The sequence below is a fragment of the Ambystoma mexicanum genome, chromosome 2p, assembly GCF_040938575.1.
Source record: "Ambystoma mexicanum isolate Mex_15411 chromosome 2p, UKY_AmexF1_1, whole genome shotgun sequence".
NCBI lineage: Eukaryota > Metazoa > Chordata > Amphibia > Caudata > Ambystomatidae > Ambystoma > Ambystoma mexicanum.
The window spans coordinates 1,398,171,832-1,398,186,879 of record NC_090923.1 but is presented as its reverse complement, the minus strand read 5'-3'; the positions used below and the strand labels follow the sequence as shown (position 1 = coordinate 1,398,186,879).

The 15,048-nt window shown below is 47.0% G+C and overlaps 1 protein-coding gene across 2 annotated transcripts in view; it reads left to right on the top strand.

The window, feature by feature from the left end:
- Nucleotides 1-15,048, top strand: part of SMARCC1 (SWI/SNF related BAF chromatin remodeling complex subunit C1) — a 1,286,593-nt gene that overhangs the window by 884,197 nt on the left and 387,348 nt on the right. For both annotated transcript variants that reach the window (XM_069645843.1, XM_069645841.1), the window contains exon 20: nucleotides 3,797-4,055. In XM_069645843.1, the coding sequence (XP_069501944.1) occupies nucleotides 3,797-4,055 (259 nt within the window). The remainder of the gene's footprint in view (nucleotides 1-3,796; nucleotides 4,056-15,048) is intronic.

Here is a 15,048-nt window from a genome sequence, read left to right as displayed (position 1 = left end):
CAGAGGGTTTTGAATTTAATCCTTGCATCCACTGGGAGCCAATGGAGGTATTTTAGAGCTTCAGCGATACGATCCCAGGATTGAGGCCAAGGACAAGTCTTGCAGTCCTATTCTGGATTAGTTGCAGAGTGCGGAGAGTAGAGGCGATTTAGAAAGAGGCTATTACAATAGTCCAACATAGAGGGAACCAGAGCTTGGGAGACAGTGAGCTTCTGGGGGAACGAGAGGAAAGGCAGAGTACCGGAGGTGCAGTAGAAAGTTTGACTTTTTAGAGACATCAGAGATGTGGGCAGAGAAGGAAAGTGTGGATTCAAGGATGACTCCAAGGTTTGTGACCTCACAGGTGGGGGTAGGATGGTGGCCAAGGGAGGCCAGCCAGGGGAGTGAGGGGTGGCCACGGACATCGTCGACGCGGGATTCCGCCAAATGGGCAACAGCGTTGGACTTCGTCGTCGGGGCTGGCTTAAGGCCACCAATTTTCATCAAGAAATTTAGTCGAGGGTCTTGTACATGCCTTTTTGATCGGGACAATCTGTTCTGGAAGGCTGTATATGAGCCTCTTCAAGCCATCAAGACGGCACTCTTCAGCATAGACGGCCGTCCTTGCTGGCTGAGGGCCGAAAGTACCAAGGTTCCTCCAAGGGTTTCCGCGGGGGCTCCTTTTCTTACCGCCACCTCAAACCCCCTTTTTTGTGGTAAAAAAAATGTCGACCCTTTTGTTTTAGGTCCTATTGACTCAACCCTATGGCATTTGATCCTTTTGGATTCGAACCTTTGACCAGACACCTTATCGGACAGCTAGAAGAGTGAGTCTTCCTGTTGTCACTGGTCTTGGAGGATGCGTACTTCCACATCTCCATTCACAAGGGGCACCACAAGTTTCTGCACTTCGTAGTTCAGGGGAAGCACTACGAATTCAAGGCCCTTCCCTTCGGATTGATGTCGGCGCACAGGGTTTTCACCAAGTGCCTGGTGGCGGTGCGGCTGCGACTTCGAGGGATCCACGTCTACCCTTATCTGGACTGACTCATCCGGGCCAGTTCAAAGGACATCGCCAACGATCAGACTGCGAGGACTGTCCACCTGCTGATGGATCTGGGGTTCTCTGTGATCAATGCAAAGTCTTGCTTGACTTCATCGCAGGACGTGCTGTTTCTGGGATCCCGCCTCAACATTTTTGTACCTGGCATCTCCGTTTAAGGAGAAGATAGTGGGCAAGGTGCAACGGCTGTTGGCACTGAAGATCGCCACGGTGAGGACCATCAAGTCTCTACTCGGCATGATGTCGTCATGCACCTACCTCATCCGACTATGCAGGCTACGGATGCGTCCACTACAAGAGTTCCTCGACGACCATTGGATACAAGTGTCGGGAAGTTTCCAGGACAAGATGACGCTCGACGAGAGCTTCAGTCGAGCGATAAGGTATTGGGTAGTTTGCACACATCTGTCTGGAGGTGTGGAATTCCAGACCCCACCCCACCAGGAGACGATCACGACAGTTGCCTCCCTGGAAGTCTCCACGCAAGAGGCCTGTGGCTACCGGAGGAGAAAACGTACATCAATGTGTTGGAGCTGCAGGCAGTGTTTTGGGCCCTCCAGTCTTTCCTTCCGTCCTTCAAGGGCAAGGTGGTGCAGGCCTTCATGGAAATACCACCACCATGTTTTACATCAGGGGGGCACCAGATCCCCGAGGCTCTCCAAAGAAGCGCAGGACCTATGGCACTGGGCCGTCACCCAGGGGATGTTGTTCCTGTTTCATCTGGCAGGAGTGAAGAACACTGTCACCGACTCATCAGGGAGCTGCGCTCTTGCCACGAGTGGGAATTTCGGCAGGACCAAGTGAATCACCTGTTCAGTCGATGGGGCTATCCCCAGATCGATCTATTTGTGACATCGACGAACACCAAGTGCTGCTGGTTCGCCAGCAGGTTTCCCCAGCCGGGGAGCATGGGGTTTACATTATTGTTCCCCTGGGACGGCCTGTTTCTGTATGCGTTCCCTCCTTTGCTGTTGCTTCTTCGACTAGTCCAACTCAGACGGTCCCGGTGCAGGATGATCCTCTTCGCACCAGCCTGGCCGAGGCAGATCTGGTACCCAAACCAGCTCGACATGTCAGCGTCTCCTTCAGTCCAGCTTCCGGGAAGGAGGCGCAATTCTGCACCATGGCCCAAGATCGCTGAACCTGAAGGCCTGGCTCCTGCAGCGGGGTTACGATCTCCCACCTGACAGCAAGGAGGTTCTTGCCAAGGCCTGTGCATAGTCTACTCTCAAATGCTACGGACATAAATGGAAGCGGTTGGCTGTTTGGTCTCGTGCACAGAAGATCGACCCTCTGAGTCATGGCTCCACAAGTGCTACCGTATTTGCTGTCGTTGGCCAAAGCAGGACTGGCCCATGCCTCCATCAAAGTTCATCTGGCATCTATCTCCCGCTACACCAGATCTCCGGGACGGTTGTCGTTATGGTCACACCGTCTGGTTAAGGAGTTTGTCAAAGGACTGTTCCGTTTGTTCCCGCCGGTGAAGGCCCCAGCCCCAGCATGGGAACTCAATTTGGTTCTGACTAGGCTCATGGGGCCTCCATTCGAAACCTATGCTCTCAGTTCCACTGAAGTTCTTGTCATGGAAGACGGCGTTCCTCGTGGCCATCACATCCTCACGACGAGTGAGTGAGATTCAGGTCCTGTCCTGTAAGCCACCTTATTTGACTTTTCACAACACAAGGGTGGTGCTGCGGACACACCCCCCCCTTCATGGCCAAGGTGCAGTTGGCCTTTCATCTAAGCGGGCCCTTGGTGTTGCACTCGCTGGATGTGGCTAGATAGCTAAAGTTCTACGTCGACCGCACAAAGAGTTTCCAGAAGACGTTGCAACTTTGTGAACTTTGAGCCTGTGAACCATGGGAAGGCCCTCTCCAAAGGCTTCCATTTCTAGGTGGCTCTCCGTCTGCATCACCCATTGTCACCGGTTGGCAAACCGACCTTTGCCTGGCCGTCCGAGAGCCCATTCGACCAGAGCGATTGCTGCAACTACAGTGTTCCTGTCTGGGGTGCCCCCGCTGGACACTTGCAGGGCTGCTACGTGGAAGTCGACGTACACCTTCACGAGATTCTACTGCGTCGACAGGGATTCCAGGGAGGAGTGAAGAGTCGGCCAAGCAGTGCTGCGCAAACTGTTCGCTTGAAGATGAGCCTGGTGAGGGAGGGTAAGAGATGCTTATGTTGAGCCTTGTCACCTCCCGTGGGCATGTGTGTACTGCTATGTATTTATTCATGAGTATGTGAATCCATGCCAGACCCCATGCTGGAGAAGGAACAAGTTACTTACCTGTAACTGTTGTTCTCCAGCATGGGTCTGGCATGGATTCACATGCAAACCCTCCCGCCTACCTCTCTGCGGCGCTGCTCTTGTTCCTACTTCCACTTTACGTGCTACCAAATCTGAAGATGGCTGCCAGACGAGGGGCTTAAATAGAGGGTAGTCATTATCTGGGGGTAGTATGACCCAGAGGTCAGTGATTGGTTGTTAGGAGAAAGACTGTTCAGAATTGAAACTAATACTGATTTTTTTTGTTGAGGATTCCCAGCCTGACTGGGAATATTCATGAGCATGTGAATCCATACAAGTTACAGGTAAGTAACTTGTTCCATATTTACGTGTTGCCATTTTTCTGACCACTCTGTTTCTGTTGAGTATATGGAGATGCCGTCTTGCTGTGGACTTTCTAGTTGCATAAATGTGTGTATACTGCCACAGTTGAAAAGTGCCTTAACCATCCTTTTCCCTTTTTTCAGGCACTTGAGATGTATAAGGATGACTGGAATAAGGTATCGGAGCATGTTGGGAGCCGTACGCAAGATGAGTGCATCCTGCACTTCCTTAGACTCCCTATCGAAGACCCCTACCTTGAGAACTCAGACTCTTCTCTTGGACCCCTTGCTTACCAACCTGTGCCCTTCAGCCAGTCTGGAAACCCGGTCATGAGTACAGTGGCATTCTTGGCATCTGTGGTGGATCCTCGGGTGGCATCAGCAGCCGCCAAAGCAGCTTTAGGTATAAACAATCTGGCGGGCGCCAAGCTCGTTTTTATGCTAGTTCTATTGAGCAACCCAGTATTTTTTTTTTTTTTTTTTTTTACCATTTCAGGTTTATTCCTTTCTTTAACTGTTAGTTTTGGCAAAGTATTCTCAAACATACATTTTAAACATCAAATAACATAGGGTAATCCTCTAGCATTCCTGTACCCTTCAGCTCCCTCCTCCCATTTGATCAGGCTCACTAGACTTTTTTAGCAAAAAAATATTCTGACAATTATAGCTTTAATAGTCCATCTTAATAAAAGTGCTCAATATTTGCTACACCTCAATTGTTACTTTTCTCTGGGATACAGTTTATTTTTCTCTCCAAATGCTGTTTGTAGTTAGTCTTTAGAGACGTGTGAAGGTTCAACTGTCTATTAGGAAAGATTTCTCTTTTTGTACCTTTTTCTTCCATCGTTCATCTCTGGTGCCATCAAGTCTGGGTATGCAGCAAATCTTAAGTTAAAGGTTCTTATAATGCACACTGTTGCCACCTGCGTTGTCTCTTGGTGCTCTGGCTGATCTGTAATGCAAGGGGTGGGATATGTTGAATGATTGAGGGGGAAAAAGAGCAAGAGGCCTGTAATGTGCTGTTGGCAGCTTCTGTTCGGATACAACGGTCACTTTAGCCAGAGCGTGAGAAGGGCGAGTGTCTTTCCACAGTGACTGTTTGGCTGTTTGCTGCTTTGTTGCCTGGTTGTCTGGCTGAATTCCTCCCAAAAGCAACTTAGTGGCAACCGGCGAATACCTGAGAGTAAAACTGAGTAGCAAGATCACCCCGGCACCGTCGACGCTCCCATGACGCTGCCGAAGGTCCCCAGACCCGACGGAAGACGCTCTACCACCAAAGGATGTTAAACCTGTGCACTGCCATGAAAGCCACCCCGGACGGGGGTGGAAAGGTAGGCAAGGGTGCTCCTTGGCCCTCATCGCTACCGTCTGCCTCATCCCTTCTGGTATCATCCGCCACACTAGCGACAAACACACATTCGCCAAAGATTCCTCTCAGTGCCTGTGTTGATTGTTTGGATGTTCTCACTAATCCGCAAAAGCCATTGCAACACCTCGCAAACTCTGACTTACCCGACTGCATGGATATTCAGACCTGCAGGCAATCCATTGACACTGCCGAACAGCACTACAGCATAGACATTCATGCTTCCTCTGCAAGACAGCAATTGTCCAGCAAAGCTAGTGAAACACACGAGGAACACACAGCAAAGAATATTGGAACTGTGACTATGCAGGCCCCGGCACGGAACTCTATCACGCTTGCAATACAGCCGGCAGTTTCAAATTTGCCCCAATCACTCGTAAAGACGACTATGATCAGCGACCTTGGCAATGTGACTGACAGCCTTTACCCGCCACTGTCCGCCATCGATGTCACCGATGCTGAGCTAATTAGTGTATTAAGTATCCCATATGTTGACCAGCACACTCATCAATTACACTCGGGACCCAGCGGAAGGTGCCTTCCAAAAAAGTACACTTAGTGAAAATGAGAAACAGCCAGCACAAACTTCCAATAATGACACCGCTGTTTTACCAACACTACCATGTCTGCCAATTCGTCAAGAAGCGCCTACCGAGAAACAACCCACAAACTTAAAGCCACATGCCATGGCAGGGAAAAACCGTGATATCAACAACAAAATGAACAAAGACCTGGCTGCACAATACGTACAAGCTGATATGTGCACAGATGCCCAAATACAAAATAACTGGAGCAAATTACCTGCACCTCTAAACAACGTTGCAGCAAGCTCAATTTGCGACAAAAAGGAGAAGCAAAAAATCAGTCGGGCAAAGGAAAGTGCAAACCACAGGGCATACGCATTCCAAGCACCCGTCGACTCGGGGCGGGGGGAGAAACACACTGCCTACACCAGACATGGATTTAGGAAAAGCCGATGCCTTGCCCACAGGCCAAGGATCACCTCACTCAACAGTCAGAGTGGCTAGCATGGATTCAAGTTCCATGGCAAGAGCACGAAGTCTTCAGCGAATTATCGAACTAAAATTAAAACTAAACCACTCAGCATTTAATGAGCCTGCACTTCTGTCAACAAACGTGAGCACTTAGTGTTAAAAAAACCACAGTACCTCCAGTCAAGATCGTGCAAAAAAAGCACAAAACTCTCCGCTCCCAGATGATGACTTTCACATAGAACACTTGCAAGTATCATTAAATGGAAATGACTCATCTGTGCAAATCGACCAACAACTGAGTATCTGCTGATGCCCTAACTCAGCTTCACAACTAAGTTGTAGCAGCCTCTTCAATTGTCCTACTATCATTCACCAAATTATACGAATCTTTGAATGGAGCAATCGATGACCAAGGGGCAATGCTTTTAAATCTCTCAAAACAAAATGGAAAAACTTGAACTTTTCACAGGGTTCTTACAGAAACAAATAGAACATCAGGCAGATCTATCTGTTCGATGGCAGGAACGTCCAAGTGACTTAGCTGCACGGCACCATTGTCAAAACGACAATCTAATTGAAAGTTTGTTCGAGGCAGTGAGATGGATGCGCCTCCAGTCCAGAGACGTGGAAAAGAAAACTCAAGAGACGCGACTCCTCTCTGACACGAAACTTCTTGCCGAAAACGACCTCTTCACAAAATGAAAACAAGATCTCAAAGGATCAGGGTAATTGCCCGGCAACCAAGCCCGTAATCGATCAAAACATAAGGCCCCCTGTCATCTTAACCCATGACGCCCAATCCTTGAAAACGACTGCGTTCGGCTCAGCGTCTCCGAAAACATCTCTACCTCTTGTACCCGACAATATCGATGTCGAGAGCATAGAAGTAAACACCCAACAAACTCTTGAGGACAACACAAACGCAACTAACACTTTGCAATGCGAAGCTGGTGGGCCATTGCCTCCATCTAAGGCACAAATGCCCCCAGCTTTGAATAAAAACCTGGCATCATTAGCACCGCTTAACAACTCAATGTTCATTTGATATATTCAATGGCTCTGCCAAAACCATTGTGACGACCGAAAAAAGCCCCTCAGACTGGCTAGAAAAGAAAATAAAGGCGCAATTTAAGGAAACCCAAAGAAGCAACCAAAACCTACACACTCAAATGTGAGAAAATGTATAAGGAATCTCACCACGCCAACAAAATCTGGCTTGTTTAACCGGACAACAGGAACAAGCAAGCGGGCAGCTCAGGCCGTGCTTCACCGAGATCTTGGCAAAGAAAACGACCACCAAACTAATGAACAGTCAGCAAAACGCCACCGCCTTGAATCTGATGAAATGAGCAATGGCAGTACTGCCACCTCTTCAGCAATAGATTTATGTAACCTTTCAACATATTCGGCAGACGCTGATGATCTAGACGAGCCAGCAAACAATGGGCGTTCGCTTGAGAGTTCAGGCGTCCTGTGGACATCATCTGCTGAAAATCGGAAACAACCAAAGTCACTTTCCTAAAAAAAAAAAATCAACCGGTACTACCGTGCAAAAGGAAAAGGCTAAATCAATTTCGAGAGCACCGTCAATACTTGCCTCCAAGTTAAACCCGAAATTGACGTCTAATCGGAGGCATACTAGAACCCAATATACATCTAGGGTACATCCTACAAAAAATCAAACCACCAATATTTGGCTCCGGAAACTAGGTTTTCAAAATATTCAAACGGACAACGAGGTCAACTTAAACAGAGCCAATGTAATTAAATTATTTGCATGTATTCCAGTTCTGTGGACAATATCCTTGGATGACATGAAGATCGTCGAATATCCAACAGAGATAACTTCTGATCAAGTATTATTACATATTGGCTCCTAGGCGGTGAAAAACATGTTATTGCAAGTGACAGAAGATCTACTCGTATTTGGCTTTGATCTAACTTTGGAACCCGAGCACGAGATTCAACAAGAAAGCTCGGGGCGAGATGCCCGTGCAAACGCGGAAGGAATCGATTGTCGACGAGCTACACTGCGAAAATCATTGGCCTACTCTCCTGCAAAGAATAACGAGAGCCGGAACCAGGGACCATTTCCCAGAACACGGATAGGAACCTTTCCACCAAACGACAAACATCATTAACAATGATTGAAGGAGAACAACTCAGCCCAAATTGTGTCATCTTGGAGCACACAAGGATTCGTCCACCTGTTCAACAACTTTGAGGTGCCAATGGACAACCTCTTTGCTGTATGTCTCCAGGAAACGTGGCTACGTAAGCCACCGACCCGAGATGGATTTAGCACTTTTTTTAAATCCTGCTGGGAAAAACTCTACTGGTCGTCCATTCTCTGGGCTAGTCACTCTATTGAAGATCCACAATTGGATGACGCCGCTGGAATCGTTAAATCCAAATCCTTTTGTTCAAGGTACTTTGGTCCAAATAACATCTACAATAAAGTCGGAGAAACAACATCTACTCTTAAAAAATGGATATTGGAACCCCGCCATGATTTCCACAAACAGCTTCATCAGTGCTGTAACAACACTAATTGATGATACAATATTGAAATACAATAATCTATCCATAATGGTATGTGGAGATCTAAATTGCAGTTGGTACAACTATGACAATGTAAAAAAAATGAACACGCCAAAGCCAGCAGATGCGGTAGTCAATAGAGGACAACTTTGGTTCGACGCGCTAGCAATAAGAAATTGCAAAATGGTCAACGGAAAAACTAAAGGTGACCAGCCTTGTGATCCAACATGGCGAGTTCCACGCAGACCGAAATACATTGGACTATATCAGGGTTTCCCCGACACGTTCTCGAAAGAGTGGCCTCCCTAAACGTAATCCCAATGACCAACAGCGATCACAATCTGCTCCGCCTAGTCTGGGAAACTGATTGGGGCGAACCTACCGGCAAATACGATGTGCAAGTCACATCAAATGCGGCAGGAAATCGTTTGAGGATTAATAGGTAGCCGATCGAAAAACACTGCCTTGATCTAAACGGGGGTAATCAGGTGAACTATGCACCCCTGTTGATAGAACTCAAGCTGAAAACGGTAGCCTGAAGAATAATCGGCCACTCAAACAGCTGTTTAGTAATGTCATCACACAAGCGAACAGGGAACTGAGGAGAGACTTGCACCAGATAAAGAAAATGAAGATACCAACGGACAGTATGATCACTAAAGTAAAAGCAAGACGTCAAGCCTATCGACATTGTCTAAAGACACACAATGTGGTGATAGAACCAAATTGCGCCAAATTGATGATGCAACTGCTGATCACAAAAAACACGCGTGATATCTGGGCAATCCTAAACAAGGGCAACACAGAAACTGGGCCCACAATCTTCAACCCAATTGATGGCACGAAATGGGCCAAGCATTTTGAGAGAATCTACAAAAAGCCAACGGAGGAGATCCAATCCCAAGCATGCGTGTCAGTATCAGTGTGGGACATAACGCCATCAAGTGACGAAATAGAATCAGCAATACAAAATCGAAAAAATTCAAGAGCAGCAGGACCTGACCAAATTTCAAACATCATGCTTAAGAAAAACAAGGAGCATTGGGCAAAGTTCATTGAATCCCTGTTTGGAAGAGTGTCGGAAAGTAAGAGCATTCCTGAGTCATGGTTAAAAGCCATCGTGGTTCCAAGCTACAAGAAGGGTGATAGAGACGTCCTGGCGAACTATCGTCCTATCGCCCTCCTCGATACAATCGGGAAAATCTTTGGCTCTTTCCTCTGAAAGAGACTTGCCACTTGGGCTTCCATGTCGGGGAAACACGACATTCGACAAACAGCTTCACCGAGGGTGTGGGAGTCGACGTGAATTTACTACTACTGAACTTCTTAAAACTGGAGGCTCTTCGAGCAAAGATGAAAATCTTCCTTGCATTCATAGACTTGAGGCAAGCTTTCAACACAATAAATCGGGAGAAATTGTGGTCAAAGCTAAAAAATTGGGGATGTCCATTATCGATCTTGGAACCACTAAAAGCACTTCACTCTAATACCACGGTGCAGATGAGGCTTAATCAACAAGGCGACCTGAGCTTGCCTGTAACAACATACAAAGGCGTCAAGCAAGGCTGCCCGTTGGCAGCAGAATTATTCAAACTTTTTATAGCTGACCTGTCCGAATGGCTAGACACAGTACCTTGCTTTTCGCCCAAGATCGACACCCCAATCAAATGCCTTGTCTATGCAGATGACTTAGTGCTAACCTGCCACACCCAGATCGGCTTACAGCGCCTCTTGAAACGACTGAATGAGTACATGGAATTAAACAAGCTCTTGATAAATACCGAAAAAACAAAAATCATGAGTATTGGTCATAAGCTCAGCAGGTCAGATAAAAAATTTAAATGGCAAATTGCAAACGACAATCTTAGCATTGTAAAATCCATAGGATACTTGGCCGTGATGTTCAACGACTCCATCTGCGAAGCGGCATGGACTAAAGATCTGATTAACAGAACAATCAAACTCAGCCTACAAGGAGCAAAGATTAATCATGACTATGGAAAATTTACCATTGTGCCAATAATGACATTCTATCTCCAGAAGTTCATCCCGACTATTGTGTTTGGCGCCGAAGCTTGTTGGAATCTTGACCATCGTCTCTGGCAAACATTGGAAGGCACCTTCTGGAGATGCGCACTGAGGCTTGCTCACTACATTTCTGTATCTGTGTTGAGATATGAATTGGCAGTCAACTCAATCCATATGACAGTCATATGGAAATCTCTCGCGACCTTGAGAAAAATGTACCTTGGCCAAAAGATACCAGCATACAAAATATTCAAGATCGGAAATGACGAGATGCAATCGAAATTAATTAAAATTTGGAAGCAAAAACTAGACGTCATTATGGAAGGCGCTAACATAAGCAGATCCGAGCTAATCAATCGCCCCCAACACACCAAAAAAAAACTAGAAAACTGGGACTGGATTCAGAACATCGAAAAACGTATAAAACTCAAAACTGCTCTTCCACTAGGCTTAGGACAAATCAAACTTCATAAGCCACTGAAATACTTAGGAACCTATTTCTGTGAAGGGCATTCTACTAAGATTCAGACTAAATGCCCTAAATAATCGAGAAATGCTCTGGATAAGACGGAACAAAGACATTATGGATAACAAATGCAGATTTTGTGGCACAGGAGAAACTGAGTCCCTAAAATACCTGATAACTGCCTGTACAGGCACAACCAGCCAGCAGACTCTGCACCTGAACGGTTTCAAACCTCAGAACAATGACATGGATGAATGGTGGGCATACGTAAGTGCCGATTGAAATATTAAGCTATCATGTAGGCTAATTAACTACCTAGACATGATTCTTTGTGATAAAAATCCCATGCCCGACGAATGACACCCGAGTAAAACCAATAGATTAACAAGAATATTCGAACACAAAACATCTCATAAAACAGTGACTGTGGATATGGACTTAGGTGCAGAACATGACTTTGGCAACAAAAAAAACTCATGTAACGGTTGAAGATGTAAAAATGTAACAAGTTTGATATTGATTTATTGAAGTGAAGCTTTTACAATAAAAAAGTCACTGAGCGTAGGTGTTTTTCGGTTGGTGGCCGATGTGGTGTTCGGCCAGATTGTGTGGTTTGTTTTATTGTGGAGTACGTGCGGTTTGTGGTGCTGTAGAGTTATTGTTTAGTTCAGAGTTTGAGAGGTGTATGCAGAAGGGTGAGCTTTTAGTACAGTTTGTTATTGGCAGTATTGATATTATATTTCTATCGCTCTCGTACACAAGTGTTTCAGAGCGCGACAAGGCAAGGTTGGGGAACAGGGGAGAACAAAACAGCAACCTTACTAGGCCCAGTGACATTGAGAACGCGCAAGTGCATGGGAGAGGGGGAGGGGACAAGTGCATGGAAGGGGGGAAAAGTGGAAAGTGCAAAGCAAAGGAGAAACGGATAAATAATAAATATAGGCAACAGACAGTGGTAGTACAGCCAGTAATTTGCAAGTGCTAGGTTTAAGGCAGCAGACAGGGTAGGTCTGATAAGTGCAGAAAGAAAAAGGGGGGCTGTATGGGTACAGATACAGACCCCAGTGCAAGGGGTGGCCCAGAGGCAGTGTTGGAGGGTGGCAGGGTGAGCATGAACCGGGGCCCGGAGGACAGAGGGTGGCCAGGTGCATGATGCTGAGAGAACCGATCAGCAGGGCAGAGGTGGAGCGAAGGCAGAAGAAAAGGGGATGGTCTTGAGGTGCTTCCGGAATCGGAAATGGTTCTGCGTAAGTTTTAGAGTGGCAGGGAGGCTGTTCCAGAGTGAGACCGCACACTAAGACTGAGATCTACACCGTTTGTTTCTTTTAAAACAAATGACTGACCCTGAGGGAGTTAGAGGAGCTTGAGAGGGGAGGTTTTTGCGGAGGGATAGCTGAAGGTATTTTGGACTACGGCCCCAGAAAGCCCTGCGGACAATGCAGAGGGTTTTGAATTTAATCCTTGCATCCACTGGGAGCCAATGGAGAGATTTAAGAGTTGGAGAGATACGATCTCAGGGCTTGAGGCCAAGGACAAGTCTTGCAGTCCTGTTCTGGATTGGTTGCAGAGGGCGTAGAGTAGAGGCAGGTAGATTTAGAAAGAGGCTGTTAAAATAGTCCAACCTAGAGGGAACCAGAGCTTGTGATACCATGAGCTTCTCTGGGAAGAAGAGGAAAGGCAGAGTACCTCTGAGGAGGTGCAGTAGGAAGTTTGACTTTTTAGAGACCTCAGAGATGTGGGCAGAGAAGGAAAGGGTGGTGTCAAAGGTGACCCTGATGTTCTTAACCTCGCAGGTGGGAGTAGGAGGATGGCCAAGGGAAGCCGGCCAGAGTGAGGGGAAAGGATGGTGAAGGTGTGCCGATGAGGAGGCTCTCCATCTTGCTGGCATTCAGACAAAGATCATTGGCGGCACACCAATCTTGAATGGCAGTTAGGCAGACAGAGATGAGAGCGGGAGAGGAGGTGGCCGAGGGCAGCCTGAAAATTTTGTCATCAACGTAGCACTGGAAATTTAAGCAGAAAATGACAATGCAGTGGGCGAGAGTTGCCAGGTATTGGTTGAAAAGCTAGGGCAAGAGGTTAGACCCGTGGGTAACACCACAGGTAGTACACGGTACCACAGTACATTTCCTAAACCTGCTGCTCTGAATAAGTGCTATCTATATCCCTTCCCTTGTCTTTCATTCTAGAGTGTAGCAGTTACCACTCCCACAAGTTCCTCCAGGTGTAATGTGTACTCTGTGCCCCATGGTCAGTCCGTGGGCTGCCTGGTTTTTGCGTCCGCCCTATTGCTTTGTCTGATGCGTTTCACACCCTTGGTAGTCCAATTAAGTGATGCGCATCTCCCTCCCCAGTTTCCACCTTTTGCATTCTTTCAGGACGGGTACACTTCAGGTTTAAAAACCAACCTTACTCAAGGTTATTAAACCCTTTTGATATTCAATTACAGGTGCTTTTCAGTTCACAGATTAAGGGAAGCAATAACCCTAACTTATTTTTGGAATACAGTTATACTTGAGGTAAGTAAAACCTATATACTTTTGGAAGGAGCTACCAGCAACCTAAAAGGGAAGTATGACCTAGGCACCCTTATTCTGGACGGGCTATCAGTAAGTCGGGGGAAGCAAGACCCAATTGGGGACACTTTATTATTATTATTATTATTTATTACTCATACAATTATCCTAACAGGATTAATAAAGTGAAACCAATAGCATTACTTTTGGGAAGGGGAGAATCCCAATTCACAGGTGAGTAAGTTAACCTATCTACTTTCTGTTAGAATGGCAAAACAGTTTCTAAGCAAAGTAAGACTTGGAGAATACTTATTTAAGACGACATGAAGCTTATTCAAGGTAAGTAAATCCTATTTCTGATGTTCGTTAATCTGCTTAGAATCAAATGCTGTGCATATAGTCCGCCATCTAGTGGAAACTGCAGAGTATTGCATCTTGTCTTTCGAGGATCGAAAGGGGACGTCGACATGGGCGTGCCTGTAACACTATCCCTAACGTGACGTGTAGTGTACCCAAAAAGCCTCTCACATTGAGGTCCCTCAGATTATTTTTTTTCTGCCCAGCTAGCTGGTCGCTTTATGCAGAGCTTGTCCAAAATATTGCAATATTGTTATATTTCCCGACCTCCGGTCGTTTCAGTCATCCTCACCCTTTTCGACGGCTGATTCCGGTACCACCGCCGAAGACTGCTGAGGACTGAACCTTGAAGGCTGGGGCTCCGGTAGGCACTGCCGACCATGTGGCCGGGCCTTCTGGCCAGTCTAGGCAGTAGGTAGAGAGGGCCTGGGGTGTTATGTTCTTTTTCCTTTCCCCTTCTTTGTTCCTTTGGTTTTGTCATCACTTTTGCGATTCTGAGCTATGGACAGGACACCATTTAGATTTTGTTCTTCCTGTAAGGCAAAATTCCCTTGGAAAGACCAGCACCGCCGGTGCAATAAGTGTCTTCCCCCTCGATCACAATGAAGTGTCCTGTGAGCTCCTAAGTCTTTGAAGCAGAGTTTATTAAAGCACTGGGCAGTCTACGCGATGTCGCTTGCCGAGAGTAACTCTCCTGCCGCCGGATGTGACGAGGATACAAGTGACAACCAAGGCTCCACTTCGGACGCTGTTGACCTTGCACAGGAGCGTTCTCGCTCCATGCCGTCCGTCCCCAGCCCCAATAGGCGCAACGAGAGTCCCGCTATGGGGAATATATACATCCCGGCCACAAGACCGCACACGCTACCCACACAAAGGACACAATCTCTGGTACGGCTTCGACAGTTCAATCGAAGATCTCCAAGGCTCCAATGGGTACGTCGGCCAGTTCGGCTGTACCCGCCGGTTTCCTTGATCGGCAGCTCTCCCTGCAACCGCATCAGCAGCATGCGTCCGGGCAGTCCAAGAGTAAGGGTGCCAGCACCAAAAGCCATGCGGCTGTTGAAACGCCTCAGAAGAGTGTATTGACGCCGCGCAAGAGACCGGTTGTGCCGAAATCCTCAACC